This window comes from Lissotriton helveticus, chromosome 8 (assembly GCF_964261635.1).
Source record: "Lissotriton helveticus chromosome 8, aLisHel1.1, whole genome shotgun sequence".
In the NCBI taxonomy this organism is placed as follows: Eukaryota; Metazoa; Chordata; class Amphibia; order Caudata; family Salamandridae; genus Lissotriton; species Lissotriton helveticus.
This window is the reverse complement of record NC_136069.1, coordinates 1146416075-1146435061: the sequence shown is the minus strand read 5'-3', so window position 1 is coordinate 1146435061 and position 18987 is coordinate 1146416075. Positions and strand designations below refer to the sequence as shown.

The 18987-nt window shown below is 40.6% G+C and overlaps 1 protein-coding gene across 2 annotated transcripts; it reads right to left on the bottom strand.

Moving 5' to 3' along the window:
- Positions 1-300: 300 nt before the first annotated feature.
- Positions 301-16690, bottom strand: RPL31 (ribosomal protein L31). Of its 2 annotated transcripts, XM_078658026.1 has the most exons (5): positions 15418-16690; positions 14854-15162; positions 14042-14167; positions 3542-3654; positions 301-366 (listed from the first exon to the last, which is right to left on the bottom strand). In XM_078658026.1, the coding sequence occupies exons 2-5, from the start codon at positions 15042-15044 to the stop codon at positions 335-337; spliced, it is 462 nt and encodes a 153-aa protein (XP_078514152.1). In that variant the 5' UTR covers positions 15045-15162; positions 15418-16690; the 3' UTR covers positions 301-334. The 2 variants fall into 2 exon arrangements, with proteins under 2 accessions (XP_078514152.1, XP_078514153.1); XM_078658027.1 differs by lacking the exon at positions 15418-16690 and having other exon boundaries at positions 14854-14962.
- Between the last annotated feature and the right edge of the window lie 2297 nt (positions 16691-18987).

Here is an 18987-nt window from a genome sequence, read left to right as displayed (position 1 = left end):
TTTTATCATTATTTTTCCCTGGTGGTGTGGTGGCCTTTCACTCACCCCCCCCCCCCCCCCCCCCCCCCCCCCCGGGCCCCTAAACCAATATGTCCAGCATAGGGAAGTTGAAAATCCACATTAAAAGGAGAAAAAATAAACAGGTTGGGGCGTGCGCAGGGCAGTTTTTTTTGTCCACAAGGGGGTTTACCTAGTCTCTGCATGGCCATTGCACCTTTAAAGATATCAATGTGATGAAATGCACAATACGTTAAAAAACAAAACAAAAATTACAAGAAAACAGCCCAAACTACAAAAATCAATTTTTTGATTTTTATTTCAACACAGGATAACTTCAGTTTTCATCAACGTTGACTGTCTGGAGACCTGTAAAACAAAGTTAGAACAATTAAGTAAGCAACAAACTTAAGAAAGCATAATCATTAGACATTGACAGACATTCAAAGCAACTATAATCCAACTGTATTCACACGCCAAACCAATAGGATAAGGCCAAGTAAGTTATGTTGCACTTAACTACCACAAACTCCAACAGAGGATTCTAGCTAAAAGGTCAATACGAAGGTACAGAAGAACCCTGTCCAGAATGTTCACTAGGTCATACATAGGCAAACAACAAACTATGATATACCTGTACCAAAATACCTCTAGTCAGTCACCAGAATCACAGGGTATGTAAACATATGGGTCCAACAAATACCCCGAACAAAGACTAATCTCAAAAGAAAAGTTTCACTTTAAACAGAGTAGCCAGCTATAGACTGCAATCACTCAATGTTTTGTGATGCATTTTTGCACTTCGAAACTAGTTGTTTGGTAGCTTATGCAATTTTTTTCTTTAACCCCTTGCATGCGCGGCGAATTTCCGCGCTGTGCGGCAGATTTAGAGAGTGGGCGGGTTCATGACGGCCCCCAGCCGCCATCAGCACACACCCACCGTGATGCATGACGGCCGGGGGCCGTGGTCAGCATGGAAGGGGTTAAGGGAGGGCATTCTGTTTGGAAACAAGTCAACTGTATTTAACAAGTTACTGGCTTAACAGTCTTCAACATTACTGTAATTGGGTTATACCTCACTTTACAGAAATGGTATTAAACCCAGTTCTCCAATTTGAGAAATGCCAGAGAAGGACGCCAACGATCATTAAGCTTTCATACATGAATAGGATATAATATACCAGTATAGAGGATACTATGGATAATTTAATTTCGTGGATTTCAGCTGATTATTATGCCAGGGAAGTACTTATAACTGCCTGCATAAAATCCAGTCAAAAAATGTGGGGAATGTGACTGTATAGTAATGTTTTAAATGTTGAAAGACACATGCATGGTGTGTACCACCTGTTTGGCAAACTGCCCGAATTTTTGAGTGGATTAGCATCAAAGACAACAAGTAACAGTTAGCCAGACCTAGCTTACAACAAAAAAAAGCCTTCCTCTTGACAGCAACGATTTTTCCCTAGAATATTACAGGTTTTCTAGAGAAAACATTCTCAGCTGGCCACTGATGCATGCCGGAGAACACTGGGATGGCAGAGAAAATAAGCCCTCTGCTATAGTCAAGTAAGGTTTAAGGCCACCTGCTCTACTACAAACTACAGGATAGGATCTCACAATGTGCCTAACACAGCACCATCGCTAGTCAGCTCCACAATCGCACTCAGACCTAGGCCATACACCCATGCAACAGTCAGAAAGCAGACTCAACCTCAAACATCCCAATAACCACCATGCACCCTTAACCAACCAAATACAAACTCAATCTCCTGCTCATCAATGCGCATTCTGCAGTATTCCATGCTCTGGATGTTGTAGACCTCTAAGCTTATAATTTTGATGCAGTCTTCAAAGAAATATGATTTACTCCCACTTAAACAGTCTAGAAATCATTCTTAAAAGCTACAGTGTGCAAACTGCTCATAAGAAGGGAGGAAGCCTCGCCGTCCTTCAAGTCAATTTGGTCCTGCAGCATAGACAAGTAACCGAAACTCAATTCCATGCCACTCTCCACAATGCAGACAGTAACCGTACACCACTATCTAAAAGTTTTCTGCACAGAACAAGGAATTCATAGACAAATTCTGGGCTCCCCCATCACGATCCCTATGCAAGCCTCCTGAAGCGCTAAACTGGACAGGCCTCCCGCAATGCCCATCACCTGGCTTAGTATCTAACTCATGAAGGTCAATCAAAAGCAAATCTTCAGATACTACAAAGACTTTCCCATAGAAACCTACAAGACTAGTCCTGCTCTCTTCACAACCAATAGTCTTCTAAACAACTAACGCATTTCTGGTAAACCATGTGCACAGCTCACAACAACTAAAAAGATTGAAGTGCAAGTCATACTTCAGCACCACCCTGGCACTCCAAAGAACTTGCTGACAAACATCAGCACAGGCACAAAAATTAAACCACGACACCAGCCAAGTACTATATCAACAAAAGTAGAGGACTCTTCAGAACACTCAAAGACTCCAGCAACTTTCTGCCTGGCCCTCCAATCCTGACAACAGTTCATCTACATGTGTACAGACAGGTCCCAAATGAACCGATAAGTGTTACATCTTGTCCCCCATAATCGTCAGCTTCTATATGGAGACAATTACAACTACCACGAACACCATAATTCTCCAGCACGTTAACGGCACAACTTTATTCGAAAGTCTACTGTGCAAGAGATATCCAGCCCCTCAAAACACTGCTTGCACTGTTATACAGAGACCGATGTCTATCACCTTTCTGATGCTTAATCCACCGAAACCATAATTCCTGCAATCCGCCAAAAACAACAAGCAATGGCCAGTAAGACCTAGCTCCCAGCATGCCTCATTAAGGGCCTCAAGAAATAGGAGCTCCCTCCAAAATGATAGAATTCCTCTGGCTCTCCTTGGCAGACAGCACATTTCAACCCCTTGGCAATCAGCACGTTTTGAAACGAGGCTTTATCTACAAAGCTATCGCAACCAACACTACCACGAGACAGGCAACAAAGTGCTAAAAAAAAAAAAAAAAAAGACAACAGGAAATCATGTTCCTGTATTTTTCAGCACTGCCTCTCCCTACTCTAATTTAGGAGTAAGCTTAAGACATCTAACGAAAACTCCATTATGATCCGGTTATAGTTAGTTTCTCAGAATTCAGTTGTTCCTTCCTACAATCACAGGTTGTCTTAACCATTGACCCTGTAAAGTGTTTCAGTGCCTTTTGTCTAGGTTCACACTTCCTAACTAGAACATACGCACAAGTGGACATAGGAAACACTCCCCCTTGCAATGCGCTTGACAAAAGAAAAAAAAATTGTTCCCTCAAATCAACAGTGGAACGCTACAACTCATCCAAAAGCTACGACTTATCCAATAACAGTGTGAATTTCAGACAAATGCACATCAAAGTAATATAAAATAATTAAATCAGGGCATGCATACAAAGCATGATGGTTAGCTTTAGCTGTGCTTAATATTTCCTCAATGTATTACATCACAGTACTACAAAGATCTGATAAAACACCAAAACACATTTATGAGTTAGGCCATACCTTTAAATGTGGTGACTGGTACATAAGTGACCAATGTGTATAGCTTGTTGGGTGAATCTTCATCCTCATTGCGTTTCCTGGATAGGCGCACACGCATTCGGTATGGAACATTCCTGAATGGGACGAAAACAAACCGTTTAACACAAATGCTATAGAAATTATTGCTTTGTTAAAACATGCATCATGAACAGGCAAAGAAAGCCACTTCATATTTTCAGGCACAGCAATTTATCACTGTTCAACTTGGTCATTTAAATTCTCAACAACCCCAAACCCTACAGACCAACAAGAGCAAGTGGAACATTAATTAGGAGAGACTTAACATACTCCTTTTAAAATCTTTCACCAAGCAACATACCAAAAATATTTTTGAGTGGTTTTGGACACATTACAAGCAAAGGGACATACATTTCAAAAACATTTTGAAAACACTTTAGTATATACAGTTAGCAACAGTCGCTGAAGCGGTACACATTCAATTTTCTGACAAAAGCCTGTTTTTTCTCACTCCAAGTTACGCTCAGTGTTTTCTGTGCAACATTTGAAAAATCAGGACATATAAACTGAAAATACTGAGTTTCATGTTCATTGTCTAGCTACCTTAGGAGAAGTTTTGCTTTCCCTTCAGTGTTTTCAATTTTCTTCTTTTCTTTTTTAAATTAAGACAATGCTTTACATCTAATAGCTTAGCACTCAAATTAGAATGGCTGACCTACTGGCTATGTAGATACTTGTTGGATATGCCTGCTTGGAGCCAGTCTCATTGCTGCCTACTGTGGGAGCAAACACTTTGCACAAAGGCTGTCTCAAGAGCAGCATGAAAGTGTAATATGAATGAAAACCAACCAAACAAAACCAGCTCAGAAATATAATCTACATGCCCTTTTTAAATGAAGGGATATGCCTGGCCCTTCAAGTGGAGAGGCTGTCAAAGGGGAGAAGCTTGGCATGTGCCTGGTGTAGGGATATCTTAAAAAAGAGCGAGCCACTACCTGGGATAGAGCTAAAAGCAACCAGTGTGTAGCAGGGGGTATCTGAACCCTACCCCATCCCTGATCTAGGAAATCAACATCTACCAAAGCAGCGGTGTGGCATTCCTATAGCCAGACTCCTACAACACGGTTTGGGGTCATGGACAACAAGTTTTCATGTTTTTGTCCTTGGGACAAGTACGCCCAACTCTGGAGCATAAACCCTTTGACTGTCAGTTTACAGTACTACATGGATCAAGGAATGGCACTGTCTGGGGTTAAGGTCATATTTGTGTCCATATAATAATGTTCGAACTGGTATTTATAGTTCATTAATACAAAGCCTTTCTCGTTAGGGTCAGCGCTGTAAGGAAATGTTTTAAACTCTGACTGCACTACCAACAGTGGGTTTAATGTAAAAATGTGTACACACATTTGCTACGTTTTTGCAATGTGAGGCTACATACAATGCTCCCAGAATGCTCTCTAATTAGAAGCAAATATCTGCAAAAGCTTGAAAGCAAGATTGATAATCCTTTGCTTTCAAAATAAAATGCTCGTAAAAAAATCCAAATAGGAAAAGTTTTGCAAAACTACTGTGAAATTGATGGTAACATTTCTTTGTTTCACCATTTAGTAGAATGTGTTGATGCATGCTAGTATTTCTAAAAAATATTCAAAATAGAAAAATCAGTGCAACAACAAAATACTGGGAAACTTGAAAATAAACAAGCATCGGCAAAGCCAATAGGTCTGATATTGGTTGTCAGCCTTTTGGTTTTGTCAATCCTGGGGTCTAGTTTTGATATGCTTTTAGTAAAACTTTGTGAGAGGTGCTAGTCCCTCGCCATTATAACAAACATTAGTTAAATCAATATGTTTTGGTCTCAAAAAGCACAGATTACCGCAGTAGTCCCTGGCACTTAACAGAACTACTTTGTGTGCCGATATGCTCCTTGTGAAACAGCGGAAGCCAGTCGATAGATTGAGATAGAATTTTAATAAAAGCAAAAAGGTCTTAACTCCAGACGTAATTAGGTGCCCAATTCTTAAAGAAAGCCACTAAATTGCACCCATGGTGTGTCTCCTTGCATTGGTGCAAAATTCACAAGAATTTACAGAATTAGGCTAGGAAACCGTACACCGGGAAGATTTGTGAACTGCTTTTTAGCACAATCAAATACAAAGGTGTAGATTTGCTCATGCGAAAATCTGTTGAGCGTTTACAAGTTCACTTTACCTCCAACCAATTTTCTCAACACTGGAAGAGGTTTCACTTCTGCCATTGTCAGGAGTACATTTCCAACCCTTCTCAGCATCAGAAAAATATGGGAAAAGCTGGAAGCCCCTAAAACACAATTTAGTAGGTTTGCACAGACTGAAAACTGCATTCCATGCCTGGTACTGCTAACTCCAGCCCCACTATGTAGATCTGCGGAAAGGTGGCAAAGTAAGGAAATTGCTAAAACTGAAACTCTACTATAGTAGGAGCCCATGCATAATCGGAAAGGCCAATATCAGAGTTTTTATAGAATGAAATTGCTGCCATAATTTGTCGCTGTACTACATGGCAGCAAAGGGACAAGTGGATTTTTTTTCCACACCCCTGCAAGCCACAACACAGAGATCCCTTAAGTATCCATGCCACCAAAGCAACTGCCCAAACAGCTCAAAATGCTGTATATAGTTAGAATCAGGCTGTCCTACCTTCCGCTTTTAGTCCTGATGAAGACCAGACACAGATGCACACAAATCTGCGCATTTACATAGGGTCGAAATGTCGACGTTCTTTTCATGTATCCGTCCACACACAGTCAATGAAACAAGGGAATAATGTATCCAGTTGTGACAATTGTATTCTAAAGTGGACATTCATAATTTAATGTTTTGTCTATATGAATGATTATTTGTCACTTCGTTCAACTGTGTACAGCACCCTATTCACTCAATGTATGCATAGTCCATGTGTGTTTGTTTTGGACAACTACTCACAAAATTGTGAATTAACTCACTACAAGGTTTATACTAAAAAGATTTGCCTTGAGAACCATTGTGGTCAGTGTGCGTCTCCCTATATATCCTTCACTGGATATATTATGATTTGTATTAATTAAAGGTTGTTCAATTTATTTGTGATCCCCAACAGAACCATTGTTGTTTAGTAATGATGTGATCCACAGCAGCATGAGCTTCTGGTCAACATGTAAAAATAAAACCGTCGACATCTCCGGAATGGTAGTGAAAGAAAAAAAACCAGAAGGGGTGAGGGGTGGCACCGTGTCAAACATGATAAACACATCAGTTTGACAAACTTTGGGGGAGCAGGGGTGTTTGAAAAACAATGGGGGGTGTAAAACACGGGCAGGGTGAAGGAGAGGGACTGCAGAGACATGCACTCATAAGAGGGCATGTCCATAAGTAAGAAAGGAGAATGCGGAAGGGCACTAGCCACGGGAAGCAGTACTTGGTTCAAGCTCCACTGTGAACCAAGACTGGAGCCCAGGAGAAGTCGAAGCCTAGGAGGAGGCGCTTACCAATAGGAATCAAGTGATGTGGGAGTCAACCAATGGTATGGAAGGGTAAGTAATGGGCAGGCTCTAGCTTAAACCCCTTTCAACAGGGAGCGGTCCCTGCTCCGGAGCAGAGGAGTGTCGCCGCACCTGCTGCAAACAAATAAATAAAATGGCATTTCAATGCCAAGCCTGTGCAGTGCACGTGCTGCTTTGAGGCATGCTGTATTGGTATATGGACTTAATCCCCATCCACACTCGCCTATATTTTTTATTGGCTTGTTTCATTGTCCTTCGAAAACACAGGCGTCAGATTTGTTATAAGGCTAGTTGGTCCCTCGTTGTCTGCATTTGTTACCTCCCATAACGACTAGACCTTTCACTTACCTTGTTACATGGTCTGCTTTATCTTGGCTGCGAGCGCTATTTTGTTTAATGATTTGCCCCTATTCCCAACCATTATGTCGCAGCATGCCGCCCGTTTTCATATTATTTACCAATGAGGTCCACTTTAACTATAGCGGATGCGTTTATTTTAGCAGCAGTCCGAAGTATAGAGGCTGCGCGTCTTTAAATTATTTTTTTCTACTGCCCTTACGGCTCTTTCACATTTATGGAGGCCATACCTCTTTCTTAAGACAGCGGAGTCTAAAGAAAGGTGTGCAGCTGCTATTAAAGTGAAAGCACGGAATAGGCACTTTTACAACAAAATAAAACCTTTGTCAACTTGATAAAAAGATGCTTTTTTTTGGTCAAAGCACCCCAGAATCCAGTATGATGCAAGGAACCTTTAGTTTCATTTGAATCAAGTAAATAGGTGTTGGGAGTCTTGACAAAAGTCAGTATAGGTAGTGCTTTGGTGTAGATTGACCAGATGACAATAAATTAAATAGTGGCCATTTGTTTCTGTGAATGACAATATTTGTTTTAGGTTATGGTCCACAACAGACTGATTTATTCTGACATTATTCCTGACTTCATTCCTCAATCGGTGTGGAGTTAGAAATGGCAAGATAGGGGCATGGATTAAAAGGATTTAAGTTAGACAGAAGAGATGTTAGGCATTGTAATAAGTGTTCTCAATAGTCAAAGGAGACACATTGAGGGACTTCAGCCCATCAATTGGTTTAAAATAAGGAGTTTAATATCAGAGATAAAGAGCATAACCCTCTTATTACTGGGTCATACGTAGCTCACAATTCTAGCTATACTGAGAAGAGGTGATAATACTTTTTTCTTACGCTGGGCGTTTTTATTTTATGAAGTGTGGTGTAACATTTAGTTGCTAGATGAAAAGACTGTCTGCTAGAAACCACCAAAATAAACTAGAAGCCTGAAAGTAATACAACCATCTATAAGCACAAGTCTGAAAGAAACCTATGTACTACCCAAAACAAGCCTGAATCCTACCAGAAAATAACAGAGTAAGTGCAATACTCTATTGGAAAATTAAAACCAACATTTTCTTACACTCCTTACCAAAGTGCCCCAATAGCCTTGCAAAGGAATAGTTGCTAATGCAATTCTAAATACGTCACCATTTTCAAGACACCTACACAAAGGACTATGATGGCCACCTCAAGTAGTGCTTCTGCTTTACTTGCACGAGGGGACCGTGGAGCTATAACATGAAATGAAGAGGAACTGATGACAGCCCTTGTGAACATAGAAAGAGGACTTGAAAACATTAAGGGACATGTAAACACCCATCAAGAAAAAAAAAACTCATCGTATATGCATTTGCAGGTTAAATATGAAAATGAACTATTATGATGCTACGTCTTTTTCGGTAAAGTCCTATTTAAAAATGTTTGTTTGCGACTGACCCTGTGCATTTGTTGAAAACAATTAGTATCGGGCGGACCTGAAATGAGAAACCTGTGCCATATAACCATTTGAAACATTAAATCAAAAATTTTAACTATTTTTTAACATGCATAAATATCATTAAAGCCCAGATCTCTACCGACAATATACTAATGTTCCTATGCCATGGTACACAACTGGGTAAAAGCGCGCCAAAATTGGCTGTGCAAAACACCGCACTATGAAGATCGCATTACCATCAAGCAACAACCTACATACCCACGAAAAATCATTGCATTTATACATTTAGCCAAATACAGCCATCAGTCTTTCAAGTCTCACATATTTTTAATAGACAGTTGAATGACATAACCTGGTCAATTTATAAAGAAACCAAATAACTTATCCAAAATGAATATGCTTTGAAACACTCACAATCTAAGAAGCCTAGAAACAATAGGACAAGGGGTACAATAAGGGACCTAAATAACCGAAAACAGAATAGCAACCTTGAAACCACACTGCATATGGTAGAAAAAGCATTACCTAAAGCAATCCAAGCCTGCCAGCAATTAACGGCATTCCACAGTAAGACAGTGAAGCCACAAGGGGTATTCGAAAAAAATCAATCAAAAAAACTGTGGGAGCTATACAAACTCTACCATTGACGCCATTTCTTACATAGTTCAAGGTGTGGCTTTAAGACATTGCAATAGTAGAAGAAATATGTAACAATATACTCAGTCTAGAATACAATCAAAAAGTTTTTAAGCAACACTCAATTCTGGACAGCACTTAGGCAATCAAAAGTTTTAGATCCTTATCAATGTTGTCCAAGATCAGAAATAAGTACGCTTGTACGTTCAGTTCACAACTTGGATCCAATTATTCTTAAAGTAATTCAAATCCGCAGAATTTGAACACAAAATACACTAAGGCACCCCCAAATCAAAAAGGTTATCCAGATAATTTGGGGCTTTCCGAAAACTCAATGGGTAGGTTGTATTTGAGCCAGCCAGATTTTCATGCTTGCTTCATCATGCAATTTACAATTATTGCAGATGCTATTTAAAAGCACCTATTGGATAACCCTAGGCGGGCAGACGTGCTATAATAAATTAGTTAAGAAAGTTTGTGCGCCTAGCTAAATAAAGGGGAAAATGTGCAACTTTGCAGAATCACTTCGTTTTCTCACAAATCTTCAATAAAAGGAAATCAGTTCTAGCCTCGCTACAGAAGGACCAGACGAGCTGAGCTGCTAGCCCTCTTTCTGGAGTTGTTGAATTGAAACAACTCCACATGCACTTCTTGCATAATCTGTATCATATATATATATATATATATATATATATATATATATATATATACTGTGAACGATGAGCCGAGGAACATTCATTTCTGGATAGAGTACACGTTTAGAATGAAAAAACTTGAATAGTGCCTCCGACTTACACACTGCATAAACCTGTAAAGGATAAAAATTTGACAGCTAATCACAGAGCATGAGAATACCATGATCTGGAACTCCAAGGTCCGATTGTTTTCAAAGACAACAGTATTTTGTACTTAATCACAGTTTGAATTGCCACTATAGGGAGAACTTTCGTTTTCTGTCAAGTATACAATTGCCACTATAGGGATAACTTTCAGTTCTGCCAAGTATACCATCTGTGTGTGTCTGCATCTCAGAGGTGATCCACTAGAATTTGAGTAATGTAGGGATAGTTCATCACAGTCCTGGAACAACTGAACCTATGTAGAAACCATCAAAAGAGCTAGTGCACAAGCATGCACAACGACATTCGTTATGGGAATAGATTTAGACAGAAACCGTTCTGTAACCCCCCTACCTTAAAAAAACTTCTGACTTTCAGTTCCTCAAAATTCACATTAATTGGCCCTTGTATTCGTGAAGGATGTGTTCCAAGGAGCAGTCAAACAACTCTAGAAGAGACAATGCTACTACGCTAGTTTCTTAACTGCTTCTGATATCACCCTAATACTGCCTTAAAGCACTGAGAAAGACGTAAAATGGGAAGGAAAGACTAGAAAAACAGGCAACGAGAGGAAAACAGCATCTGGCTTGGCCCATTCATGCAGTTAAAATACTTGTTCTCATTATAAACTGATTTCTGTGCTTCAGTGCAACTGAAACCATGGCTTGCTGTCTGAGCTAGAACAGAGACCGCAATTTACCACAAACTATTTTTTTCTGAAGACATTAAATATTTTACCAACATACGGTAATCAAGAACTGGAACATACTGGACAGGAAAAATTAACCAGATCCTGTGCACCGGTCAGTATGCGTTACTTTCCAAAATAAAGTTAACCTTGCTCCAAAGCGTTAAAATCTTCACTGTGAGACAATACACAAATATTTCCAGAGGAAACATTTTGAAGATTGGATCAGCATTTCCAGACAATCTTTCTTCTGTAGCCTGTAACAGATTTTAAAACATGTGCCTCAAAACAAAAGGCTACAGTATCAAATAATTCTAGAGAGCTCATAATTTACACCTCCTATACCTGCAGATAACTTTTCAGAACAAAGCGCCCCCTCCCTTGCCACAACCTTGTAATGAGGAGAAATGTTGTGCTTTATTGGCCTTCTTCAATATTTCTTCAACTGTATCAACTTCAGTCACCTGAAACACTCCAACCAATGCCTACCACCACAAAGTAGGTTACCACCCAAAAGAACAAAGGTCACCATAAGCCTTCTTACTTTGAAATATCGTTCCATCCAGGCACATTTCTACCCATTCACCTTCGTTTTAATTTTGTTTTTTAAACCTTGCCATTCCCAAATTTCACACTCAATGATCCGGTCACACTTTTTTCTACGTTGTCTTGCGCCATCTCACTGGACCTCAACTCAGGACACCATTTCTGTTCTGTGGTTTAAGAAAATATTCAATACTCTCCCTACCCCCTTCAAACAACTGGGTGCATAGATTACATCCTTTCCAACAACTTAATCTCTTCCCAGAAACCTACAACTATGTAAAAATGTCATTTACTTGTGTATACATCACTCACTGTTTAGGTCTTCCCAGCTATCTGTACATTTATCTGCTTTTCAGTATCCACACAAAGTGAAACTTGCTATCTTGCATTTTACCATACGCATAACTTTTTTTTTTTACTAAAGACAAGTCAAACTTCAACCAATGACTTTACTCTAGCATCTGTCATGGTAGGCATTACTCAGGACAGAAAAGAACAGTTTGCAAATATCGGGGCAGATCGTTTTATGATATAGTGACCAACTTCAAACACGGATGGAAACCACACAGACCAGTGATGATGGAACTTGTGTGTTTGAAGTAATTAGTGCCAAAAACCAGTCCTAGGAAGCTTGTTTCAGGTCCAGGGAAGGCATGGCTTGGCAATTCGGGCTGGACTGTTGACATGAGGCACAGGGTCAGACTGATTTGCATATGGCCATGTCTGAACTGGGGTGGCAGAGTGGGCTAAAGAACGGTGATGGATTAAACCCAGTTCTGTTTACTGGGTGCGAGTGTTTGATTGGTTCAGATGCTCCGTCCATCACCATCCCCATTTGTACCGCTTTGAAGTAATTGGTGCTCAAGCTTACAAGCGGTGTGGGGTTGCCTCGCTATAGCTAATGGAAGAGTGTATGTAACTTGCATAGTTCAAAACTTAGAAAAGGGAATGAATGAATTTTACATCACCAGTCTGCAATATTTGGCACATCAAGACCCCGTCAACCTCAGTGAGAATACGTTAGCTGTTATCTAAACTGCACTTAATAGCTGGTCAAAAATTTACAAGAACATAACGCCCGTCAATAAGTGAAACCCTGAAGTCTCATTGGCCTAACGGTAGGCAGCTAATACCACAATAATTTCTGTCCAGCGAAATGTAACTTTAATAAATTCTACATTTAATCAAAGAAGCAATTTGAAATCTAAGCACATGATAGTAACACTGGGACAATCTGTGCTGGCTCACAATCACTGTATGATGGTCTTTAGAAAAGAGTTGTATGGAAGAATGCTCTTGATAAAGAAGTATAAAAAAAATCCTTCCCATCAAGAAAAACATAGGTAACCTACATCTAATATGGATAAACCACAGACAATTCTACTCCTTGACGTTTGCAAAGTATGCTTAGAACCAGTAAAGAAGCATTTTTTCCTACTTACCACTGCTGACAGAATTGTATTGTCTTCAACATAAAATAGCAATATCAATTTTAGCAAGATATACGAGAAAAAACAATATCCAACGGTGGACCACTCCACTGCACCTCATATACAGTTCAAAGTAGTAGAGTACGGTACACTCCTCTTCCAATACCAGCCGTTCTATAGTATTACTGCAGGAGCAGGCACAGTCTTGACAACACAAAAAAGTAGAATGGTGCACCGGAAGCAAGCTAATCAAAGTGTCCTTCAGTCCATTTGGAAAGTTTCAGCTTTATTCACAATTGTAAAATCCAATCAGTAAAAAACATTCAGCCAGCGCGTTTCGTTCGAGCAGTTTTGAACTTCGTCAGGGCTCGTATTTGAATATTTATGAGTCTACCTCTTTAAATAAAATGTGTCCATCAGTTGTTACGTATTTGTTTTTTTTTTTTTTTATATTTCTCATTTCACCCTCGTGTTAATGCAAAAGTTACTGAAAATATTCCAAGGGGACAATTATCCTTCCACCAATCCAATACATGAATCCGTATTGTGAATCTAAAACACTGAGCTTCGTCCCTCAATGTTAGCAAGCTGTTGCAGACCAAAATGAGGTGCCTGATGAACTGTTTTTAATATTGGGTTTACCCAAAAGTCTCTGGCCGTGAAGGATAACAAAAGCGAAATTCAACTCCGCAAAACTCAATTTTCACAAAAAGGAGGTTAGACTTTCATCCATGAAGAGGCTGCAAAGCTTGAGGCACCTAACCTTATTGGTTACTTAGGCTCGAAAGAAAAAACGATCAAAACTCCTAGATAAGAGGGCCCCAATGTCAGAAGTGGCGTATTACATGCATGCTCTGCAACCATTACAGGAGATTTTGTTTTCTTAAAACTTAGTAGGAAAGGATAAATAGGTTGGTCGGGTATTAAAAAAAAAAAATATAATCACATTCGATAACTATGTCAGTTTGTTGGGCAAGACTTCCATTGTGTACATCTTCAGATTGTTTCACTCTCGATTCAATGTGGATTAGTTGCTAGAATTAAAGCACTCACCTGATTCCTTTAGCCCAAACAGCTTTGTTCAGCCTGGTGTCTATGCGCACATCTGGAGTTCCCATTTCCTTAACTGCAAATTTACGAATTGCTTTTAGAGCACGGGGTGCACGCCGCTTGAAGCCACTGAAAATATGAAAATTCTGATGAACGTTATTCCTTAATACATAACTTCTGCATACATAAACATCAAAAAGCATTGTGAAAATCATCATTGCAAAAAGTTGTTGGGACAGCAGTGCTTAGTGGTCTCAATACAAAACAAATATAAATGCAGCTTTCCCCACGTTTTGTAATAAATTAACAGCAAAACACCAACTCAGGAAGGGGGGGGGGGGGGGGGGGGTTTAGGTAGCAAGAAAATTATGTGTGTAAAAAAAACTGAGTGGGTTTCTCCAGTGAGTGGTTGCAAGACCAAACCTTGCCATGGCAGGTGTCTCGAGGTCCTCCCCACTTTACACCATAGGCGCTATTCATACTCTTTGTAAGCCTGGTTAAACTCGATTCCTTAATACTCCACATGACAATAGTGCATTATATTTAAAAAACAACAAAGGGTAGTGAAGTACCAAAATAAAATAAAAAATACTGAATTAGGTAGGAACTATTGCACAAGTTACTCCAGGTTAGTACTTGCACTCTAGATGCTGGGACAGGACCACACCTACAACGGATAGTGCGGTCAATTATTACTGCACCATGAGCACAATTTTCACAAGCTTCTTAGCCAATGACAAGAGGAGAGACATGTAACATCAATTCAACAATTTGACCATTGTCAGCGTGTGAGCAAAGGATAAAGTAATACTCACACTCCATGGATTCGTTTGTGGACATTGATGGTGTATTCCCTGGTAACCACCTCATTGATGGCAGATCTGCCTTTCTTCTTCTCACCCCCTTTCTTAGCAGGAGCCATTTCTGTGGACAAAAAATATAAACCTTCAGGAAAATATTTGCAGGACTTAACAAGCATGTTATATATTATAAAAAATATTAACATCTAGTGAACGTGCATGGTCAGCAAAATACATAATGCACAAGTTAATGAAACATTTGTGGGCACCTATAGAAAAGGGTCAATAAAATCCAAGATGCATGTGAGATAATTTGATGGGAGTCTGGCCATCAAATTATCACAATAGGTGATGGGAGGAACGCTTGCAAATAGTCTAACTACTGGCAATTAGTGGGGTAAAATTCCAAACCATCGTTATTTAACCCAGCAGGAAAACTCAGATTGGGCCCAAACCGGAAAACAAGCTCACCAAGGCCGCTTTAGGCCCGATTAGACCTCTTCAGTTGGGTGCAGCTTGGATCGTGTGGTAATTTTTACAAGACAGGAGAGGGCAAGGAGTGGTTGCATTTTCATCAACCGGACTGTTTCATAATGTGTGCCCAGCAAGGAATCGCGCCGCCCTTTACTAATTATGCCTGGCTAGCAATATAATTCAAATCTTGCTCTAATCTCTGATATGTGAAATCAGTGTTTAGGGAGACATGGTCTGCGTAGAGAGTGCAGTACGAGTGTGGGCAATTAGCAGAACATTACTGTTAACATGGACCGTCGTTTCACTCAAGTGAAACATTTTTCGGACTCTGGAACAAACGGACCAACAGAAAAACATGGACCTGGCAACACGTATTTTTGAAAGAGGCAACTAAACTTCATTGAAATGTGTTTTTTGAATAGTACGAATATTCTCGAACACTTCACTTTTCCTAAAGTGCCTTACAAATGGTAGATTTCTCTTCCGCTTCTATTTACTGGACTTAAAGAACGCGGATAATTTTTGGACATCTACTTCAAAATGACATTCCAGTTGCGATCTCCCTTGAAACATGTAGAAGTTGTAGAACACGTGCATAATGTTCCACATAGTGCGACAACTTGGAAGGCACTTCTAAAAGACAGCTGAATCTTATGGGAAGGAAAGACAACCTCGGACGGTTGCACTGGCTTGCTTAAAAATGTAAAATGAAACAAATCGTTCTGTGGGCAGCAGTAACAACATTCCGTGCGAGGAGTGGGCTCAACGCGAAAAGTTTTAATGCCACCGACATAATGCAATCAGAACAAAACGACTAGCTGCAATGATAAATTGTGTTCAACTCCAAACCAGCTGAAATCTCGCACAACCCCCAAAATCAACAAGCTTCTACTGAAAATATGCGATGCCTACTTCTTTATTTTATTAAAATAAAGTGTTTTCTAGGCTGGAAAGTTGTCGCTTCCCATTGCCGAATAGGTGACCTGCGTACAAATTTAACAGATAAATGCAAAAAAACAAGTAGGGTGACTGTGCTCGGCACATATTTCAGCTGGGCGATATATTGTTACAGTATAAGGTGTTAGAGAAAGTGTTTTCATTAACGACAGGCCAACAACCAAGTGATACAAGTAAACCGAACGGCATACATCCGGGAATACGGCAGCTTCAGCCCACTCCTGGAACCAGCACGATCAGCGCCCACTTTATTACTGGCTGTTACGTTGGGGTGCAATAAGCGAATGCGCAGACCAGCACGAACCCCCTGCACAAAACACACGGGGTTTCATGAAGCAACCGATTTAGCAAAAGTAGGATGCCGCCAGATTGTCCACAGGCCTCGGAAAAGCGACACTCACCGAAGCAGAGTCAATGACGGAAAGGAAGAAGCAGGGGATTGTGGGGCAGCCTACACACCAACGTGGGCATGCACTTCCGGGTTACGTGCAAACGTTATACGTACACTAAGCGCGTCGTTACTATGGAGAATGAAAGTAAACGAAGTACAAGCGACACAAAATGAGATTCCCGTCTTCAGTTAGGTTTTGTTTTCGTCATTGCACATTTTATATGATTACATACTTTCTGTTCGACGATGTACAAACAAGCATTGGCAGTGCCTTTCATTTTAGCTTTAAAATATTGAAATCACCCGTCACCATGCATGCTAACATTTTGAAGAGGAAAGTGGGAGATTTAAAAAAAAAATAATCGGTAGAATATATTCCTCCCATTGTGTTTAATAGTGACCTGCATCAGGTCTATTGTCATTTATGGGACTTGTTAGTGTACTGCTGCAGGGTCGGATATCAGAAATTCAAATAAAATGTTTTTTTCCATACCTGTTAGGAGCACAGAGAAATCATTATGGCAGTCAGACAAAGTGTGTCAAACATTTTGTGCACTTGCTTGCAGGAGCAGGTTACTGGCAGTGCATAATCCGAGTCACATAAGAGCAGCCCCTGCCATCAAAGGAAGCAGGTTTTTGCCTGTAGGAATCAGGAGGCAGCTGACTAGCCTTGAAATCAGTAGTCTCCCGCCTGAAACCGGAGGGTTGGCATATATGCGTTGCTATTTGACACATTTGCCTTCTGACAGATGTTTATTTATTTATTTGTTTGTTTGGTTTTATATAGCACAGACATTACCCAGAGGTGTCAGAGCACTTTACAATAGAGCGAAGTACGTTACATGAGAAATTCAAAGTAACAGGGTAGAAGGTAACAATACGTAAATCTGCTACTGTTACTAAAGGTGATAGTTAACGTATTTACAAATTACATATATATTACATATTGCATTTTTAGAAAAGTTAAAGCAATTAAGAGTACACAAATACATATTACATATTTAGAGAGTTAAGGCGGAAAGGTCGTTGTATCTCTCAAGGGTGTCATGTAACGGTTAGGGTCACACCATTAAATGTGAGGGCATATGCCTGGAAGGGAGCTTGGCAAGGGGTGCTATTGCAAAAAAATTCCGTGGGAGAGAAGAGTTTTAAGATCCTATTTGAAGATCCAGAAAGAGGTGTTGGTACGAAAGTTTGGAGTTAGTGAGTTCCAAATTTTGCCGCCCTGCCAAGTACCAAGCATCAGGCGTTAGACTAACACATTGTGGTGGTCCGCGTCACCACACTGAAATACAAAGTCCTGCATTTATACCACCCGGTGCGGCCAGGCGCGGTCAACTAGGAGCTTTATTTAAGCAGTGCCAATGAGTGCACTCTGCTCAGCTGCCAGTCTGCAATGCTGCCTGAAACAGGTCACTTCTATTTGCTATCTGTCCTGCCTGCACTGACAGTTGTTGCCGCTGAGCACCGACCCTCTTATTTATTTAAGCCCTGCCGGCCTCCCCCTCAATTCCACGTGGCATGTCAATGCCGTGCTTATAAACCAACATTGCTGGGATAATGCTGTCTTTTGATTGGCCCCTGACATTGTGGCGGTGGGTGGCAGCTCTCTTTTTCATTGCTGCGCTGCTAGCCGACTGTGCCATATAGTTGAAGTTATAAGGCGTTGGTAGCTGTACAGGTCAGTGTGGGCTAATTTATTTTATTTTTGTTTTTGGCTGCTAGCAGGCCTTCTTGGGGCTTGCGCACCACCAGGTGATTTCCCCGATATTACACCAAAACCCTCTGGTTCTTGTGCATTGTGTTTTACTCACTGCTTGATGTGCTATATACAAACCTTGCAGCAGCAAGCTGAAATGCAGAGTCAACATTGAGTTACATACCTTGCAAAACGTAAATAGAACGTATGCTATGGTGGGTGGCAGCTTCCTTTTTCATTGCTGGCCTGCCGCCTGTGCAGTACAGCTGAGTCCTAAGGGGTAGCTGTGCAGGGCAGTGTGCCAAGTGATTTATTTTGGCTACGCTGTTTGTAGACCTGTTTGGTCTTGTGCTCCGGGTTTCACTGGTGATGTCCAGATAAAACAACAAACCTTGTGTCAAGTAGTCTTAATAAACACCTTATCCTGAAGTGCCTGAGGCGTGGTGGAACGACCTTTCACAGTGTTCTGTGTGGAGGTTGTCAAGAGGGCAGCATGCAGGAGGGTGATTTTGCAGCACACCACGGGGAAAGCAATCACATGACTCCCCCCTCCCAACAGCAGTAAGGAAAGCAGTGGGGGTGGTGCCCAAGTGGAGACTGTAGGGAGCACACATCCAGTTTGTGGTGA